At 31.6% G+C, this 17,995-nt stretch overlaps 1 protein-coding gene and 1 long non-coding RNA gene across 3 annotated transcripts in view; both read left to right on the top strand.

The window, feature by feature from the left end:
- LOC145324291 (uncharacterized) overlaps positions 1-9,257 on the top strand; it is a 31,813-nt gene extending 22,556 nt beyond the window's left edge. For both annotated transcript variants that reach the window (XM_080166908.1, XM_080166909.1), the window contains exons 3-6: positions 1,017-1,088; positions 6,825-6,887; positions 8,025-8,096; positions 8,553-9,257. In XM_080166908.1, coding sequence (XP_080023034.1) covers positions 1,017-1,088; positions 6,825-6,887; positions 8,025-8,096; positions 8,553-8,662 — 317 coding nt within the window. In that variant the 3' untranslated portion in view covers positions 8,663-9,257. The remainder of the gene's footprint in view (positions 1-1,016; positions 1,089-6,824; positions 6,888-8,024; positions 8,097-8,552) is intronic.
- Positions 9,258-10,439: 1,182 nt separating this feature from the next.
- Positions 10,440-16,868, top strand: LOC145323663 (uncharacterized). The gene is made up of 4 exons (XR_013881050.1): positions 10,440-10,563; positions 12,097-12,192; positions 15,314-15,421; positions 15,913-16,868. It is a non-coding gene; the product is annotated as an uncharacterized LOC145323663 (long non-coding RNA).
- Positions 16,869-17,995: the final 1,127 nt, after the last annotated feature.

A 17,995-nucleotide genomic window follows, 5' to 3' on the forward strand; every position in this document is an offset into this window, starting at 1 on the left:
TAGTATCGTATTATATCCAGTTTTTTTTAAGAGTATGAAAATATACAATCAAAATATTAAAACAGGTTTTGTTCGCCCGTGCCTTTGGCATCTCGGGTCTAACAAAACTGGTTTTAATCTTATAATTGTATATTTTTATATCCACGGAAAGAAATAACTATTCTCGATTTTGTTTTCTAGAATATAAATTCCAATATCGAAGTAATGTAAATTTTCCATTATTCTTTGATTGAAAAAGAATTGAACACAAAAAACTTGATTTTTATTATTCCTTTCTATTTAAATGTCTAAAAATGCTAAAACTTTTGTTTAAAGATTAATGTATTATTTATTCAAGTAAAAAGTCTATTTTAAAAACAGAATTGAACTATATATATCTTCCTATATTAAATAAGAAACTTTTAATATCTTTTTACAATAACTTTTAACACTTTTACCATTCATGAATAAACAAGAATGACAACATCTATAAAAGCAAAACTAAAAAATCCGATAGACAAATGTAGACTGACAGCAATTAATATTAATAAAAACATTTAGAAATCTGACCAAAAATTTGAGTTTACATATCGTTAAATTGCGTAAATACAGGAATTATGATAACGAAATACCATCGTTCTGTAAGAATCAAAGAGTTGCTACGCTGCTTATTAAATTTTCAGGAATCATGCAAAGATCGATAGAATAATTCTATCGTTCAAGCAGTTTCTGAGATCTTATCAATGACACACATACACACAACTAGCTACTGAAGTATAGAATGTGTAATTGTATGCATTATTCTTTTTACTATTAATCGATATATAATCTTTTGGATATTGCACTATATTTTTGCCTTATCTAATAAAATTGGTCTTCCAGCTGGCTAAAATAATAATACCATCCCTTTTATCCTATCCCCTCCCATTCTACTGGACTAAAGTACTGACCAATGAATGAGGACTAAATTAGCAACCGAAATTGGCATCAAATTTTCCCCTGTCATAATATCCACGTATATTAAATCCATTATTTAGGACACCATTCCTATGGACATGAAGGCTACCACCATTCTTATGGTCATCATGGTTATAACGACTATGGATACGGTAAGTTTTATCTTTCTCCTAGTTAATACTAAGGGGATGTGTCCCTACTAGCCTCTAAGGATTATCTAAATTTGGGAGGGGAAGAGGTCTTCCTAACCCCCTATTTTTTAGATATAAAAATGAAAAATGAGAAAAGTTTATACGTCTCCTTGTTTAAAATTATTATTTATTCTCTTAAGAAATAAGAAATTAAGCATATTGATGGATTTTTAACAATGAAAAAAAACTGAGAAAATACTAAAACCACTTTGAAACAAACAAATAAAACTTATAGAATAGTTTTTCTACAAAATTACCAGAATAACTTTATGTTGTACTTTGTAAGTAAGTAATGCAACTTTATAATTAAAATGCAAGAAAGAAACAAGTAATATAATCAGTGCTCGGCAGCCGCGCCTAAGCCTCAACTTTAAAACCGCTTGTGTGCAAAAAAATAAATTCGAAATAATGGATTGTCTGTGTGGGAAAAGGTTTTGACATCCAGCTGAATTTTAAAGTTATTATATGATGATTTAACTGAGGCTTACACGCAGCTGACGCGCGGCTGCCAAGCCCTGAAAATAATGTATATAACCAAATCAGTTATTAAAAGCGCAGCAACTAAATTTAAGCGCAGCAACTAAAAAAATTTACAGTCTTACATAGTTATCAGAAAGATTTTTTATTTATCTATAATACAAAGTAGAATGATGTCTGTCCGTCCGTCCGTCTGTCCCTTAAGATCTCGGTAACCACTGAACCGATCGGATTCTACTCTTTAGGGAATATTACTACTGGTCCTGTGGTGGTTTTAGGCTATTTTCTTGGGGGGTGGGACACTCCCAACCCCCCAAAAAATCAAAAAATCCCCCCCAATTTTTTTTTGCAGAAGATTTCCTTGGTCCTTTTTATTTTTTTTTTGCAGAAGATTTCCTTGGTCCTTTTTTTATGCAGAAGATTTCCTTGGTCCTTTTACGAATTTCGCCTAAATTTTTTTTGATCACCTCTTGGGGCATTCCCCTAGAAGTTAGAGCGAAGTCGCTAGTACAAGAAAAAGAATAACTACTTCCATCCCGAGAAAAATATCCCACGGCAAAAACGCCCTCAAGAAAAAAAATTGTATACAAAAGGTTATTGATGTTGGGCAAAATGAGATCGCACAGTAAATAAAGAGAGCGCTGTGCTTTGTAAACAAGGAATAAACTTCCTTATTTAAGTATCAACGTATCTGACGTATTGAAGTTCTCTAGTTATACAGTGGATGCGCTTCTTGAAATGTAATTTAATGCAGGAGGAAATACAATGTTCTAAGATAAGAAGTGCTTTATTTAGTTTTAGATGTTTATTTCAAACAATAACGATTACGTCCAAGAGAGGAGAAAATTATAAATGTATATTAGAAAAGGATGACATAAAACCGAAGCTCTGTAACGGTAGGACAAACGAACATTGACACTTGTAAAGTGTCTTAACTAAATAGTTAGAATTGATAAAAGTCGAAACAAAATTTTAAGTAAATTTGTTTAAAACCTACTTAAAAACAGGATAATGTTTAAGAACATATCAAAACCATAACCATTTTAGGACTTGATTATGGAGATGCTCCGCTTATAAAATTTTTTGTTGTCCTAGGAATCAGTACTCTAAAAATCAGGTCAATCGAATAATTTATCACCTAAGAATTTGTTGTTAAAAAAGTTAAAAATCAACATGCTTAAAAGGACATTTTAGTAACGATTATAGAGTTCCAATGCTTTCTAAAGCATATCTAACTGTTATTTGAATCATCATGCTATAGAAATCTATAGGACAATTATAACATGTCTAAATTAACAAAAAAGAGCTTACCATTACGGACGGATCGACCCTTATTGTAGAAAAGCTACGCTTTAAGAAAAAAGATTGCCTACAGTAATAATAAGAAAAATGGAATGAAAAAAGATGGCTTTCATTGTAATATCCCTACATATACAAGTTCGTATTGATTTGGATGTACAAATCTGCAGGGATCTAAAGGGATAAGACAATGACCGATATATTGATGTACATCCTCAATGATGATACACAGAATTACCCCTTCTGTAGATTAAAATTAGTGGTTGAAACGTTTGGACACCCACATTAATAAACAAACCTATCAAAATTCAATAAAAGTCCCCAATGCTGTAAAGCCACCTAATAAGAAAACGTTACAATAAAACTTTAGGAACTAGTGTATTAAACAGCCCAATGTCCCCTCCCTCCCTGACAAATTTGATAGTAAATTGCCAAACTCTAAAATTAGATGACAACATTTTGCCCTAAGTAAGACGTAAGACAGACGGGTGTTTATTCACTCCCGTACACGTATTTATCATAGAGGGCTTGGTCTTTTTTGACTAGAAGTAATCATTAAGGTCATCATGTATTACATTTATAATGTGATTTTGGTGGATTTTTCACGAAAACAATTTTGCACCACTAAGCGATTAGTGGGGCAATTTTTTTTTAAGAATCCACCTCAGAAATAAAACTCCATCTAACTCTTTTTCAATTGTGTTTGTTATGAAAAACCTGAAAGATATTGCTGATTTGAAAATATGCGGCAGTCTATACTCACCTGATGTAAGGCAGTAATTTTACAAGATTACATGTCATCATGAAATTAAAAATTTAAACAACATGTTTTGAGCGTTTTGCCTTGTTAGAGAGAAATATGTTAGAATTACTTATTTTAACTCCCCCCCCCCTTCATTCATATCCTATTGTGGTATCCTCCCCCCCTACTTTCCCAGCTGTAGAAAAGCTTCGCTCCAATTTGAGTCGGTCTTAGTAATTCCCCTTATAAAAGGGGCGGAGCATTGTAAACCCCTTCCCCCGATCAGAAAGTATTTGTTTGTGACAACCCCATTGTGTACATTTGATTTATCTCTCTGATCTCCACCCTTACCCACAGTGGTCCTCAAGGCAAAAGAAGTTTGACAAAAACCACCAGAAAAACGGACTATGTGGCCATCAAATATACCCATTGGGGGGCCAGGAACTAATTTCCTTAAAATCATAGCTGTTCCTTTTATATTAAGGTCTGTCCACGTCTGCCTACACTGCCGTAATATTCGAACTCACAGAGGCTGAAATCAACAGCCGCTACTACACTATCAATTATTTCCAAGCAGGGATCTTAGGGGATAAGGCAATAAACGATAAATTGATATACATTCCCAATGATAATAAACAAAATTTCCCCTTTAGTAAGTTAAAATTATTGATTGAAAAGTTTTGGAACTATATCTATTTATTGTTTATTAGCTTAGAACAAACCAATCAAAATTAGATACAATTTAATGTTTATAAAACATTAATTTTCAAGAGGTCGTTATATAGCCCTTCCTCCATTGAATACATTCATATAATCCTGAAATGGGGATAGCTCTTTTTTACTGATTAAGTCATTATGTTTATTGGAATTTTTTAATTTCTTCAACTTAGAGGTCTCATGATGTTTGTTTGTATATAATTTGTAGTATGCTATTTAATTGCAAAATATTTTGCAGTCTAAACTTGGCAATTATTTTTGTACAGTACATATTTAATATCAGGGATCAGCAGCTGCAGCTAAAATGTGGACAGTTTGCAGCAGTCGAGTCATACAGTTTGCAGTATTTACAGGAGAAAAGACGTTTTTGCATGATTCCCTTCAACAAGATCTTCATAATAAATAGCAAAAGCTGCCATCAAATTTGTGGCTATTGATCTCTGTTAAAAATTGATTTTAAATTGGCATGGTGTAAAAATATTAAATAATATGTTTACAATATTTTATTACACACAGGGAGAAGGGGGGGGGGAGACATTAGACTGTATACCATACTAGTACCCAAAGTTTTACAAACATTGGCTTGCCTAAAAACTTTGGATACTTTTAATAAATCTACAGAAGGGGTAATTTTGTTAATCATCATTGATGAGCTACATCAATTTATCATCTTCATACCTCAGTATTTTTAATAAAGCGCAAATTGTATTCTATCAAGCGAAGTATTTCTTACTGTGTCCTACAATCATATTAGAAATGTAGTGGGCATTAACTGGCAGACGGATAAGACAATGGACGGTAAATTTATAACCAACCCTAATAATAATAAATAAAATTAACCCTCCAGTTGATAAAATTATCAAAATTAAATAAAAGTACCCAACGGGGTTATGAACTTTGAGTACTAGTTTAATTTGCAGTCTAATGCCCCTTCTCTCCCTGGTATTTTTGTTCGTCAGACTGTCTGAAAAAGGTGTTTGAATTTTACTTAATAATGCATCCCTTTTTTACTGGTTTAAAACCATTGTATGAATTGTTTAAAAATCCAACACAAAATTCCTCAAGTTTATTATGTGTGCTTAAGAATTTCACAAGTTACAGCTATGTGCATGCAAAATAACTAATAATTGCAAAAAATATAATTCAAATTTCTACAGTTATATTTTGTCAGCTGCATAACAGTCAAAAAAATGCTGCCAATTTACTCTGAAATATAATTTTTAAAAACTACACAACAAGTCAGACATCCAGCTAAATTTAAAAGCATTCATTTCATAAATAAGGATTTAAATTGGTTGTTAAATTATGCTTTTGGTTTATTTACTTTTATGAAGTAAACTAATATTACTTTACCTTTTTAAACATTAAAATATAACAATTCTCTTAATCCTACTGATATACGAGTGGTTTTTTTTTTATAGAAATCAAGATATTTCCACATGTTTATAAATTTAGTTATCTATTACTTTTGCACTTTTTTAGAAATTAACATAAATATAAAATTATAACTATTTTGCGAGAGGGTATCTTTACACTCCCAAGATAAATCACCCGTAGAAACCCTTCCCCCCATTTTGTATATACTTTTAAAAATTCCCTCCTCCTTGAGTGCCCCTAGAAGCTTTTAGAGGTTGGCGTAGCCTCTAATTACAATTTTTCAAATGTGTTATTTTACTACATAGGTCAAATTATTACAGCTAAGGGCAATCTATAACATATTTTATCCCAATAATCAGATAAAAACAAGACTAATAAATATCCATACTGAGCAGAGCTTTAACATTCTAAATAACAACAATCTATATTATAAAATACCAAACATTAAAATCAAATATAAATGTTTTACATTTTAAATAATCTAATTTAATAATAAGGCAAAAATCAAGAAGTTAAAGTTTATTTTAGTGACATAGTGAGACGGTTTGAGAAATATAACTCGCTATAGAGTAGCTGATTTACGATAAACTGTAAAACTGTATCTTTTACATCTAAATTAAGTTTTGGGGCAATCATTAGGGCTAGGCTATACAATTTATACAATTATTTCAAAAACTATTTTTTTTTGTAAAACTATATCTTTTTATATCTTTTTTAGTTAGCTTCTCTATAATTATTGTATTTCCGTCCGTCTCACGTCGAAAGAAACTTACCAAACGCTAATAATATGTCATATTAAGTCAGGGAGGGAGGGGACATTGGGCTGTTAATTACACTAGTTCCCAAAGTTTTATAATAAAGTTTTCTTATTCGTTAGCTTAAAAACCTTGAGGATTTTTATTTAATTTTGATTGGTTGGTCCAAACGTTTCAACCACTAATTTTAATCTACATAAAGAGTAATTTTGTGAAGCATCATTGATTATGTACATCAATTTATCGGCCATTGTCTTATCCATTTAGATCCCTGAAATTAAGTAGCTTATTAACAATACCTACCAAAACTTAATAATTGTATGTATTTAGGAGGAGGATATGGTTATGGTCACCCCGCCCCCCACCACGTAGGCCCCGCCCCCCATCATGCAGGTATCACTTATCAAAACAACCATTTACAGAAGCAGCTTATAGTGCTATTAAAAGAATGACGTCATACAATACAAATGTCCAATGATTGGTCACTATATATTTTACCATAGGTTATTTTTTATAGGCACTATAAGTACTATATAATATGCTGCTTCTATTTACAGGCTATTAACAAGGTTTTAGAACATTCCATCTTTGTTGTTATATCATTTATCTATTTATCTACCCAATCTTTAAGAAACTATTTAACAATTTATGCGCCAGTCTATTTAATCACGCGACATAAGTGTAAATGGTAGGTAATATTAAAAGTTGAGATTTCGGATTCGAGTTTTGACTAAAATAGTGACAGTAGGGAGAATGCCTTTGCCCATAAACATGTGCAAAGTACAGTTTGACACAGGAATTTAAGACAAAGGTAATCCAATCAAAAGATTAGTTGGCCTGTGTTAAAAGCATCCATTCTCTTGAAGATAGCTTTTTGTTCATCTTTCTATCATCTACTTTTCTATCAAACTATCAATTTTTATATGCCACTGGTCTTGGTATATCTATCTATCTATCTAACTATATATCTGTCTAGGTCCATTGCACGGAGCCCCTCTGCCCCTGCCTCCAGTCCATCATTCTGCTAGTCCTGGTCTATCTATCTATATAGGTCTCCTCTCCTTCACGGAGCTCCTCTGCCCCTACCTCCAGTCCATCATTCCGCTAGTTCTGGTCTATCTATCTATATAGGTCTCCTCTCCTTCACGGAGCTTCTCTGCCCATGCCTCCAGTCCATCATTCCGATAGTCCTGGTCTATCTATCTATATAGGTCTCCTCTCCTTCACGGAGCTTCTCTGCCCCTACCTCCAGTCCATCATTCCGCTAGTTCTGGTCTATCTATCTATATAGGTCTCCTCTCCTTCACGGAGCTTCTCTGCCCCTGCCTCCTGTCCACCATGCCGCTGGTCCTTGTCTATCTATCTAACTATCTATCTATATATATCTATCTATCTAACTATACATCTTTGTAGGTCCTATTCATGGAGCTCCTCTGCCCCTGCCTCCTGTCCACCATGCCGCTGGTCCTTGTCTATCTATCTAACTATCTATCTATATATATCTATCTATCTAACTATACATCTTTGTAGGTCCTATTCATGGAGCTCCTCTGCCCCTGCCTCCTGTCCATCATGCCGCTGGTCCTGGCTTCCCTGGACACCCAGGAACATAATCCTTAATTAGTTTCATCATAATAAGACCAATTGTGTTCATACGTTGAGCAGTAAAAGAAGCTCACTACATCACTACCCTCCCTCGCTGATTAAGACAAGGTTTCGTGATTCTTTTGTGTAAAAATACTAAAATACGAATATGTTTGGGAAAACAATTAAAAGTAGCAACTAATAATTAGAAGTGCTTTAACACAAAGTGGCTGTTGAGCACTGAAACCTCGATTTCAATATTTCATAACCTAACCATAACTCCCCCGATAAGAGTGGGTGGGGGGGGGGGGGAGGGGGATTATTAGTCTCACCAATATGATAGCGCCTATAAAGTTGGAATGAAAATAATATACATTCTTGTTTATAAATCTAACTTTTATTTACATAGCAATAGCTATACCTTCAAATATCTGTCACTTGAAACTAAATTAAGGATTACACACTCTCCCACCGCAGGACCTCACCATGTCGGAGCTTACGGAGTTGATCTAGTTGGTCCCTACAGCCAGCATGATGGCCCCTTCGGACCTTTTGGTTTCTATGCCAACTTTTATCATCATTAAATCTTAATTCTTATCAATATTAATAGTAATTCAAGCTAAATAATTTCCCAGATTTTTTTCTCTTAATTTTTTTTCGATCATTTTTCATGATGAATTGATGATAATCGACAATGTTAAGAAACATTGATATTACTATTTTCCAATATGGCTTCGGAACCGATCAATATCCAATGGATTAGAACCGGTTCTTAGCCACACTGAAAAATAATTTAAGCATAGTATTACAAACAATTTTCCACGAATATTAAAATAAAAACCATAATATCAAAACTAGTTTGGTTAACCATGGCCTGCGGTCCCTCGGGTCTAACAAAAATGATTTTAATCTTTCAAATTTTCATTTTAATATTCGCTGAAAGCTGCCTATAATACAATGTGATAAATTGTAATCCTTTTTGTGTATCCTTTATGTCCATATTATATGATGCCATTTTTAAAGAGCATATATTTTTTTCATTTTTATCTATAATATATTAAAAATTTTATAATTTAAATATTTTTATGTAATAAATTAATATTCTTAACATTGTGCAATAAACCAGGCTTTAATTTAAATATATTTATGCTCATTTAATTAATAAATATTTAGAAATAATTGTTTTTCTTGGATTTAAGTTTCTGTTGTAGTAGATATATATGTCTCTATAGTTTACTTTGTCTGTCTGTCTGTAACGTTATGGGAGAAATATGATTTTCTCGGCTCCTATTTAAAATAGATTGCCGATTTTTTTTGTAAATATACCATATGCCAAGAAGTATTCTGTATTTAATTTATATAAGAGACATACGACCATTTGGAGCAAAGCATAGAGACCTTTTCTCTTCTGTATGCTTAACCCCTACGGGGGGCTTTAACCCGGTATAGGACACAACTTTATCTATTCCAAAAAAAACCTTGCCTGACCTACAGCTTTTTCATATTTCATTTTCAATAAAGCCTTACAAGCTGAATGGCAGATTGTACCAATAACGAAATTAATTTAGAAAAAATCAAGAAAACCTACCCTGGTAACACATTTATAGCCTTCTCGATCTCTCGATCATTTGTGGATCTAATGCAATTTTAATCATATCTTCTTTTTTAAGGCCTCTTTGAAATATTTTACAAAGAAAAAAATCCATTCTTAATAAATTGAACATCTTTGATTAATATATATTTTTTTAAATGTCTGCCAACAGCTGTAAAAAACCTATAATGGATATTTTATTGTAAATTAATATATTTATATATCTTTGATGGATATTTAGTGTTTTTTCATTTTTTTGCTTCTTATGTAACTTTTCTTTAACTTTTCAACAAATGAAATTAATTCTTATAATATTGGCCACGAAAATTAACCGCTAAGGTTTTCAGATAATCTCTTTAATGGTTATAACCATAGTAATGCCTATCATTTGTTGGGATTTATTATATCTTTTATCCATCATAGGTTATAAAGAGATTATCTTGATTTCTCATTTCTAAAGCCATTTCCAGAAAAATTTTATAACTATAGATAAAAATAAAAGTAATTTACCGATTATAATATTTGATAAATATTATAATAGTTAACTTGTTTACCCCTATAAAAGCATATTATATATCCTTTATAGTATAATTAGCGTTCTTCTGGAATTTTAAAGATTATCTTTACACTTCCTAATTTTGGGGATGGAAAAGAAAAAAGAGAGGATAAGCATATTTTATTAGCGTCGGCTGTCAATCAATTTTAAACATTGGGGAGGGGTAAAAATTAGAAACAGATTATTTCAAACTAAGTATATATAATATAACTCAGTTTTAATTTAGATTCTGGCTCATGCATATATCAAGCATGATTAGTTAGTTAATTAGTTAAAAATGGTAACAAGTAAAAAACTTGCAGCACAAAGAGCTTGCAGGCGAGCATAAAGAATCTTAGGTTAAAAAAATTTAATAATTATAATTATGTACTCTAACTTTACTTATTACATATTGTATGCCTAAAACATTTGGATTTACAGCACACACACACAAATTCAAAAGGTTATTTCATGTTAAAAAACCGATTTTAAACTCGCTATACATAATCAAATAATCTGATAAAACAAATTTTTAGTTTTTAATAATAATCATATTCCGTTTTGTATGCCAGAAGTATAAAAGTCACTTTATAATTTTTAAATGAATTACACAACGTTTTTTATGTGAAAGACTTTAAATATTTACTTTTTATGTCAAATTAATTTCTGACAGGAAAAAGAAAAAACAAAGCAAATAATGAGTCACTAAATAAAAAGAAAATATTATAAGGCTTTGACGTAAAAAGTACTTTCATCTTACCAATTCTGCTGTTTATTAATTTATCGACCATTGTCTTATCTCTTTTTATCCCTGGGGAAAAACACAGCTGTCTATATTGAATAACAACCAAGCAATAAGTAGCTTTGCCACTAAAAAGAGTAACCAAAAAAATGTTTTGTTTTGTTGTAGAAGCATGTCTATTACATAACACGACATTTATAAACCACTTTATACCCAGGGAACTAAAGGGATAAGAAAATGGCCGATAAATTGATGCTATATAGCAGGATCTAGCGACTTCGCCCCTAGCATCTTGGGGCTTTGTTTTCAAAGGGGTAGAAAAAGGGGAGAAAAATAGTTTTAAACCATCCCACAAAGATAAAAAGTGAAGCTTCTCTAAAATGGAGAACCCAATCGGTTCAGTAGATTCAGAGATCTCTAGCTTCAGACAACAAACCTTACTACTTTATATCATAGATATAATTTGCACTATGTCTTCGAAACCGATTAATGTCCGCTGGATTAGAACCGGTTCTCAGTCATACTGAAAAATCATGTATAGTTGATTGTTGATGTCTAAACTTTTCATTCACTGATGGTAATCTATAGAATGGCAATTTTGTGTATCATCATTTTGGAATATACATTAATTTTTTATCGGCAATTGTCTTATCCATTTAGATCCATGAAAAATACAAGTATAAGAGATAAGACAATGGCCGTTAAATTGATATTCATCCTTAATCATTTTACACAAAATTATCCTTTCAGTTTTGACACTCATCTGAATAAACCAACCCATCAAAATTCAATAAAAGTCTCTAAAGCTTTCAAGCCCACGAAAAAGAAAATGGGGACTAGTGTAATAAACGGCCCAATGTCCCTATGCATTTGTTGCTTATGGAGCTTCTATGCATTTAAAAATCTGGAAGGGAGGGGGACATTGGCTGTTTATTACACTAGTCTCCAAAGTTTTATAATAACGTTTTCTTTTTTGTTTGCTTAACAATTTTTGGGTCCTTTACTGTCCAAACGTTTTAACCACTAATTGCAATATTCAACTAGGGTAATTTTGTGTATCATCATTGTGAATGAACAACAATTTATCTACCATTTTTTATCTCTTTAGATCACTGCCAAAAAATGGTAATGTTTTAATTGTTTTTTTTAGACTGGGTTTCCCAAGATCATCAATGGGGAAGAGATTTCACATTTCTAGTTAAACCTGTATGGAAAAAAGTTTGAGGCACAGAATCAGATTATTCAGGTAGATAGATAGATAGATAGACAGACAGGCATACAGACATACAGAGAGACAGACAGACAGACAGAGTTAACCTTATATGGAATTAAGATAGATAGATAGATAGATAGATAATAGATGTTTACAAGCCAAGTTTTTCTATAATTAGGGTCGGTCCGTCAGTCTGTGCGTCTGTAACGGTTAGCTCATTTAGACATGTTAGAATTGTCCTATCGATTTCAAACATTGCATAGTGATTCCTATAATAGTAAGGTACGATTTAAGATACTCTATAATCATTATTTGAAAGTCCGTACTTCCATTTAAAAAATTCAGATATTTAATTCTAAAAGCAAAGCTTTTCAATAATTAAGGTCGGTCCGTCCGTCCGTACTCCCATCCGTAACGGTTAGCTCTTTTCATTAATTTGGACAGGATAGAATTGTCTTATTTTTTTTCAATCTTTTTCATGATGATTCCTATAATAGTTAGGTACGATTCAGAAACCACAGCAACCTTAGTTATCAGAATGTCTGTACATACATTGATAATATGTTTATTGACAACAATTTTTCATGTGATTCAATTATCCTATTCTTCTGGTCTTTAGAATACTGATTCCTAGGACAACAAAATACAGTGTTATAAGCAAAGCATCTCTATAATCAAGTCCTAAAATGACATGTGAACGGGTTTTAAGCCTTATTTCTCTGATACCATCTTGAATATTTTTCCTCCCAATCCTTATACTAAAGTAACAGGATGTTTGTGTGTTTGTACCGAAGGATCTCGCTAACCGCTGAACCGATCGGGTTCCCCTTAACAGGGTAGCTTCTCATAGGTCACGGGAAGGTTTATAACTATTTTGGGGGAGGGTACCACCATCCTCCTAAGAGAAATCGCCCCTAGAAAAAAATTACCCCCCCCCAAAAAAAATTTTTTTTTTACTTTTTCTGTTAAATTCTAAAATAATAATCTAGAGGCTTCTAGGGGGCGTATCCGCTAGTAATTATATAAAGTAGTAAGTTTTTTTGTCTTTAGCAAAGGATCTCGCTAACCGCTGAACCGAGATGGTTATCCTTTACAGTGAAGTTTTTTTAAGGTCCAGGAAAGGTTTTGAAGTTTTTTTTCGGGGGGGGGGGGGGGTATCTTCCTATTTTCCCTTTAGGCTTCTAGGGGGCGTAGCCGCTAGTTTTAGAATAAAGAAAGAGAGGAATACCAATTAAAAAATAATAAAAGAGAGACAGATAGACAGACAGAGTTAACCTTATATGGAATTAAGATAAATAGATAGATAGATAGATAGATAGATAGATAGATAGATAGATAGATAGATAGATAGATAGATAGATAGATAGATAGATAGATAGATAGATAGATAGATAGATAGATAGATAGATAGATAGATAGATAGATAGATAGATAGATAGATACCAATTTTAGATAGATAGATAGATAGATAGATAGATAGATAGATAGATAGATAGATAGATAGATAGATAGATAGATAGATAGATAGATAGATACCAATTTTAGATAGATAGATAGATAGATAGATAGATAGATAGATAGATAGATAAATAGATAGATAGATAGATAGATAGATAGATAGATAGATAGATAGATAGATAGATAGATAGATAGATAGATAGATAGATAGATAGATAGATAGATAGATAGATAGATAGATAGATAGATAGATAGATAGATAGATAGATAGATAGATAGATAGATAGATAGATAGATAGATAGATAGATAGATAGATAGATAGATAGATAGATAGATAGATAGATAGATAGATAGATAGATAGATAGATAGATAGATAGATAGATAGATAGATAGATAGATAGATAGATAGATAGATAGATAGATAGATAGATAGATAGATAGATAGATAGATAGATAGATAGATAGATAGATAGATAGATAGATAGATAGATAGATAGATAGATAGATAGATAGATAGATATATAGATAGATAGATAGATAGATAGATAGATAGATAGATAGATAGATAGATATATAGATAGATAGATAGATATATAGATAGATAGATAGATAGATAGATAGATAGATAGATAGATAGATAGATAGATAGATAGATAGATAGATAGATAGATAGATAGATAGATAGATAGATAGATAGATAGATAGATAGATAGATAGATAGATAGATAGATAGATAGATAGATAGATAGATAGATAGATAGATAGATAGATAGATAGATAGATAGATAGATAGATAGATAGATAGATAGATAGATAGATAGATAGATAGATAGATAGATAGATAGATAGATAGATAGATAGATAGATAGATAGATAGATAGATAGATAGATAGATATATAGATAGAAAGATGCAGATATAGCACTTGGATAAACATTAATGTATTGACATATTATATGTAGAAAAATATTTTTTAAAGTTTTCACATTTTTTGTACTCTTAGTAAAACTAAATAAATAAAGGGATAAGACAATGGTTGATAAATTAAGATACATGAAGAAATAAACAAAATGTCTTGTGGAAAAGTTTGAACACAAGAAAGATTTAATTATAGTTTTCAACCCAATGATAGTACATGTTTATAAAACTTTAGGGACTAGACACCCCAAATGAAACACCCAATTCCCTTAGATACTGTTTGCATTTAGGGATCTGACAATGCCCGATAAATTGATGTACATCCTCAATGATGATACACAAGATTTTACTTCTGTAGATTACAATTAGTGGTTGAAATTTTTTGACACTCAATTTAATGGACCAACTAATCAGAATTCAAGAAAAGTCCCCAAAAATTTTAATGATCCAATGAATAAGAAATTGTTATTATAAAACTTAACTATAGGGACTAGTATAAAAACTAGTCCAATTTCCCCTCCCTCTCTAGCTGATATTTAAGTTAATATGAACATTTTTACTTTAAGTAGTGCATCATTATTATAAAACTTTGGGGATTAGTGCAATAAACTGCCAAAATAAAATCCCTCTCATTTTTCAAGAAATAGCAGTTTAATCTATTTGTTAAAAGGTTCATAGTAAAAAAATCATGAATTCGTTTCTTGTCTGAAATGCAATTTTTTTGCCTTTTAAACAATATAACAAATAAAATGATTTAACTTAATAAAATTAATTTAGACCAGAGAAGAGCTGAATAAAAAGAACGAGAAAAGAAAGACTGATATGGCACAGAAGAAAAGAACAGTTTGGAAAGAAACCAAGTGTCTAACAATCCGAATACAAGTGGTAAAAATACAATAAATTTTAAAAGTGTAAAGTTAAAGTCTATAGATGTAATATTTACTATTTCCCTTACAAAGTTGTACTGCTAATAAAAAAACACAATTTTCATAACTGTCTTATATAATTTTATAAAACATTTCTGATATTTTTTCTAAATAGGGTTAGTTCCAAAAATCTATAATACAAAGTAGAACGATGTCTGTCTGTTTGTCTGTCTGTTTGTTTGTAGCAAAGGATCTCACTAACCGCTGAACCGATCGGGTTCTCCTTTACAGGGTAGCTTCTCATATGTCCGGGGAAGGTTTATCACTATTTTCTTGGGGGTTGGGACACGCCCAATCCCCCTAAAAAATGAAAAATACCCCCTCCAAAAAAATCTAAATCTAAAATACGAAAATTTGGTTTTATCAAACCTCTTGTGGCCCAAGCCCCTAGAGGCTAGGGGCGAAGCTGCTAGTAATATATAAATTAATTTCATTATAATTTATTTTTAGGCTGGGGTGCAATACTCATGAAGGTCCACAACCCGCCATTAGAAGAGAGATATTATATCCTTATAATATTAATTCATCCTTCAACACACTATCTCCAATTCCAGTCAACCAACAAACCTTAACACCTCAACATCGATAAAGACTTATGTGCATAACCTAACCTTTAAAATTACAATGTGTCCCTAAGCTGGATGATATTTTTTTTTCACTATTAGTCTATTTTAATTATGAAATTAATTGTATGAGTTTAGCTTTTTGCTATGTATAGTCCAGAAGTGTATAAAACAATCATATTTTTGGCATGATATTTATTTTGGTTGTTGTTGATAAAACTGCTAAAATTTTATTTATCAGAATTGTTGTATCTTATGTAATTTGTGTGAATTGCCTTCTTTTTGTCAGATCTCCCGAGTATAATTGATTTCAAAATCAGTCAAAGAAATATATTCTTATATTTAGATGACCCCAAATGAATATTTGTTAGCTAATACCATTTCTTTTTTTGATTTTCGACCAAAGGTTTCATGAAAAATTTTTTTAATTATGAATTTAATTGTATAAGTATAACTTTATGCTATGTATACTCCATAAGTGTATAAAACTATCATATTTTTTGCATGATATTGTTTTTTTTCTTCTTGTTGATTAAAATGCTAAAATGTTATTTATCAGAATTGTTGTAATTTGTGTGCATTGCCTTTTTTTTGTCAGAGCCCCAAGGTATAATTGAAACTTTTCAAAATCAGACAAAAAATACATACTTATATTTGGTATGACCCCAAATGAGGATTTGTTTACTAATACCATTTTTAAATTTTTTTTATTTGATCATATGTTTCATGAATCTTCAACAAATAACAGAATACCTTTGAATCTATGAAACTAAATTCAAATTAATTTTGCCACATTTTAATATGGATGAATTGTTAGTTGCTATAAATAAATATTTTTTCTGACACTATGTTAATTATTGCAATAAAATAGTTGAACTAATCTAAGTTGAATCTATGTTCAATCTAGGCTCAATTTAGGTTCTATCAAGGTTCTATCTGGATCCTATTTAAGCCCTATCTAGGTCCTATTTAAGTCCTATCTAGGTCCTATTTAAGGTCTATCTAGGTCCTATTTAAGGTCTATCTAGGTCCTATTTAAGGTATATCTAGGTCCTATTTAAGCTATATCTAGGTCCTATTTAAGCTATATCTTGGTCCTATTTAAGGTCTATCTATGCTCTCTTTAGGATCAATCTAGGTTTCATTTAGACCCAATTTAGGTTCCATCAAGGTCTTATCTTGGTCCTATTAAAGTTCAATCTAGGATCCATCAAGGTTTCATCTAGGCTTAATTAAGGTTCTATCTAGGTACTATTAGAGCTTCTTTTAGGAACTATTTAGGATCTATCTAGGTCCCATTTAAGCTCTTTAAAGGTTCAACATTGGTTCTAGAAGGACAAGGAGGAGGGGGGATGAGGAAGGGGAAGGGGGGCAGGTTCTCACATGGGGGAGGGGGGAACAATCACCCTTCTTAAAGCCGCCCCTGTTCTAGGTTTACCCCATAAAGAAGATCTATAAAAGATCCATTAATGATCTTTTTCTCACGCTTGATGCACAAGAATGTGAAATATGAGACATATCAAATTTCACAAATAAGACTGAAACGCCATTCTAGTCGATCCTATGGGCTTCATCGTTAGTGTAAAAGATCTACAAAGGCTCTTCAAAAGATTGTAGATTCCTAGGGAATTTACAGATCACTTATGCATAATCATATATTGTATATTTTAAGTAGATCTTTGATCAAAATGTGTTACCAGGGTATACGTGATTTTCAGCTCTCGTCGGGGGCAACACTAGACGACCTTTTTATATGTCCCCCAAATATTATTTTTGATTTATTTTTGCTATACCGTATTCCTAATTCAAAGCCCATTCTAAAAATGAAAATATAAAACAATTGTTTGAATATAAAAATAGTTATGACGACATTTCATATTTTCGGTTCTTAGTTCATAAAATGTACAAGACAAGGATAACAATGTCCAAAGATAGTGCAGCAATTGAGCATTAAAAGTAGATTGTTACAC

Source organism: Acartia tonsa, chromosome 7, assembly GCF_053477335.1.
Source record: "Acartia tonsa isolate MP-2025a chromosome 7, ASM5347733v1, whole genome shotgun sequence".
Lineage (NCBI taxonomy): Eukaryota > Metazoa > Arthropoda > Copepoda > Calanoida > Acartiidae > Acartia > Acartia tonsa.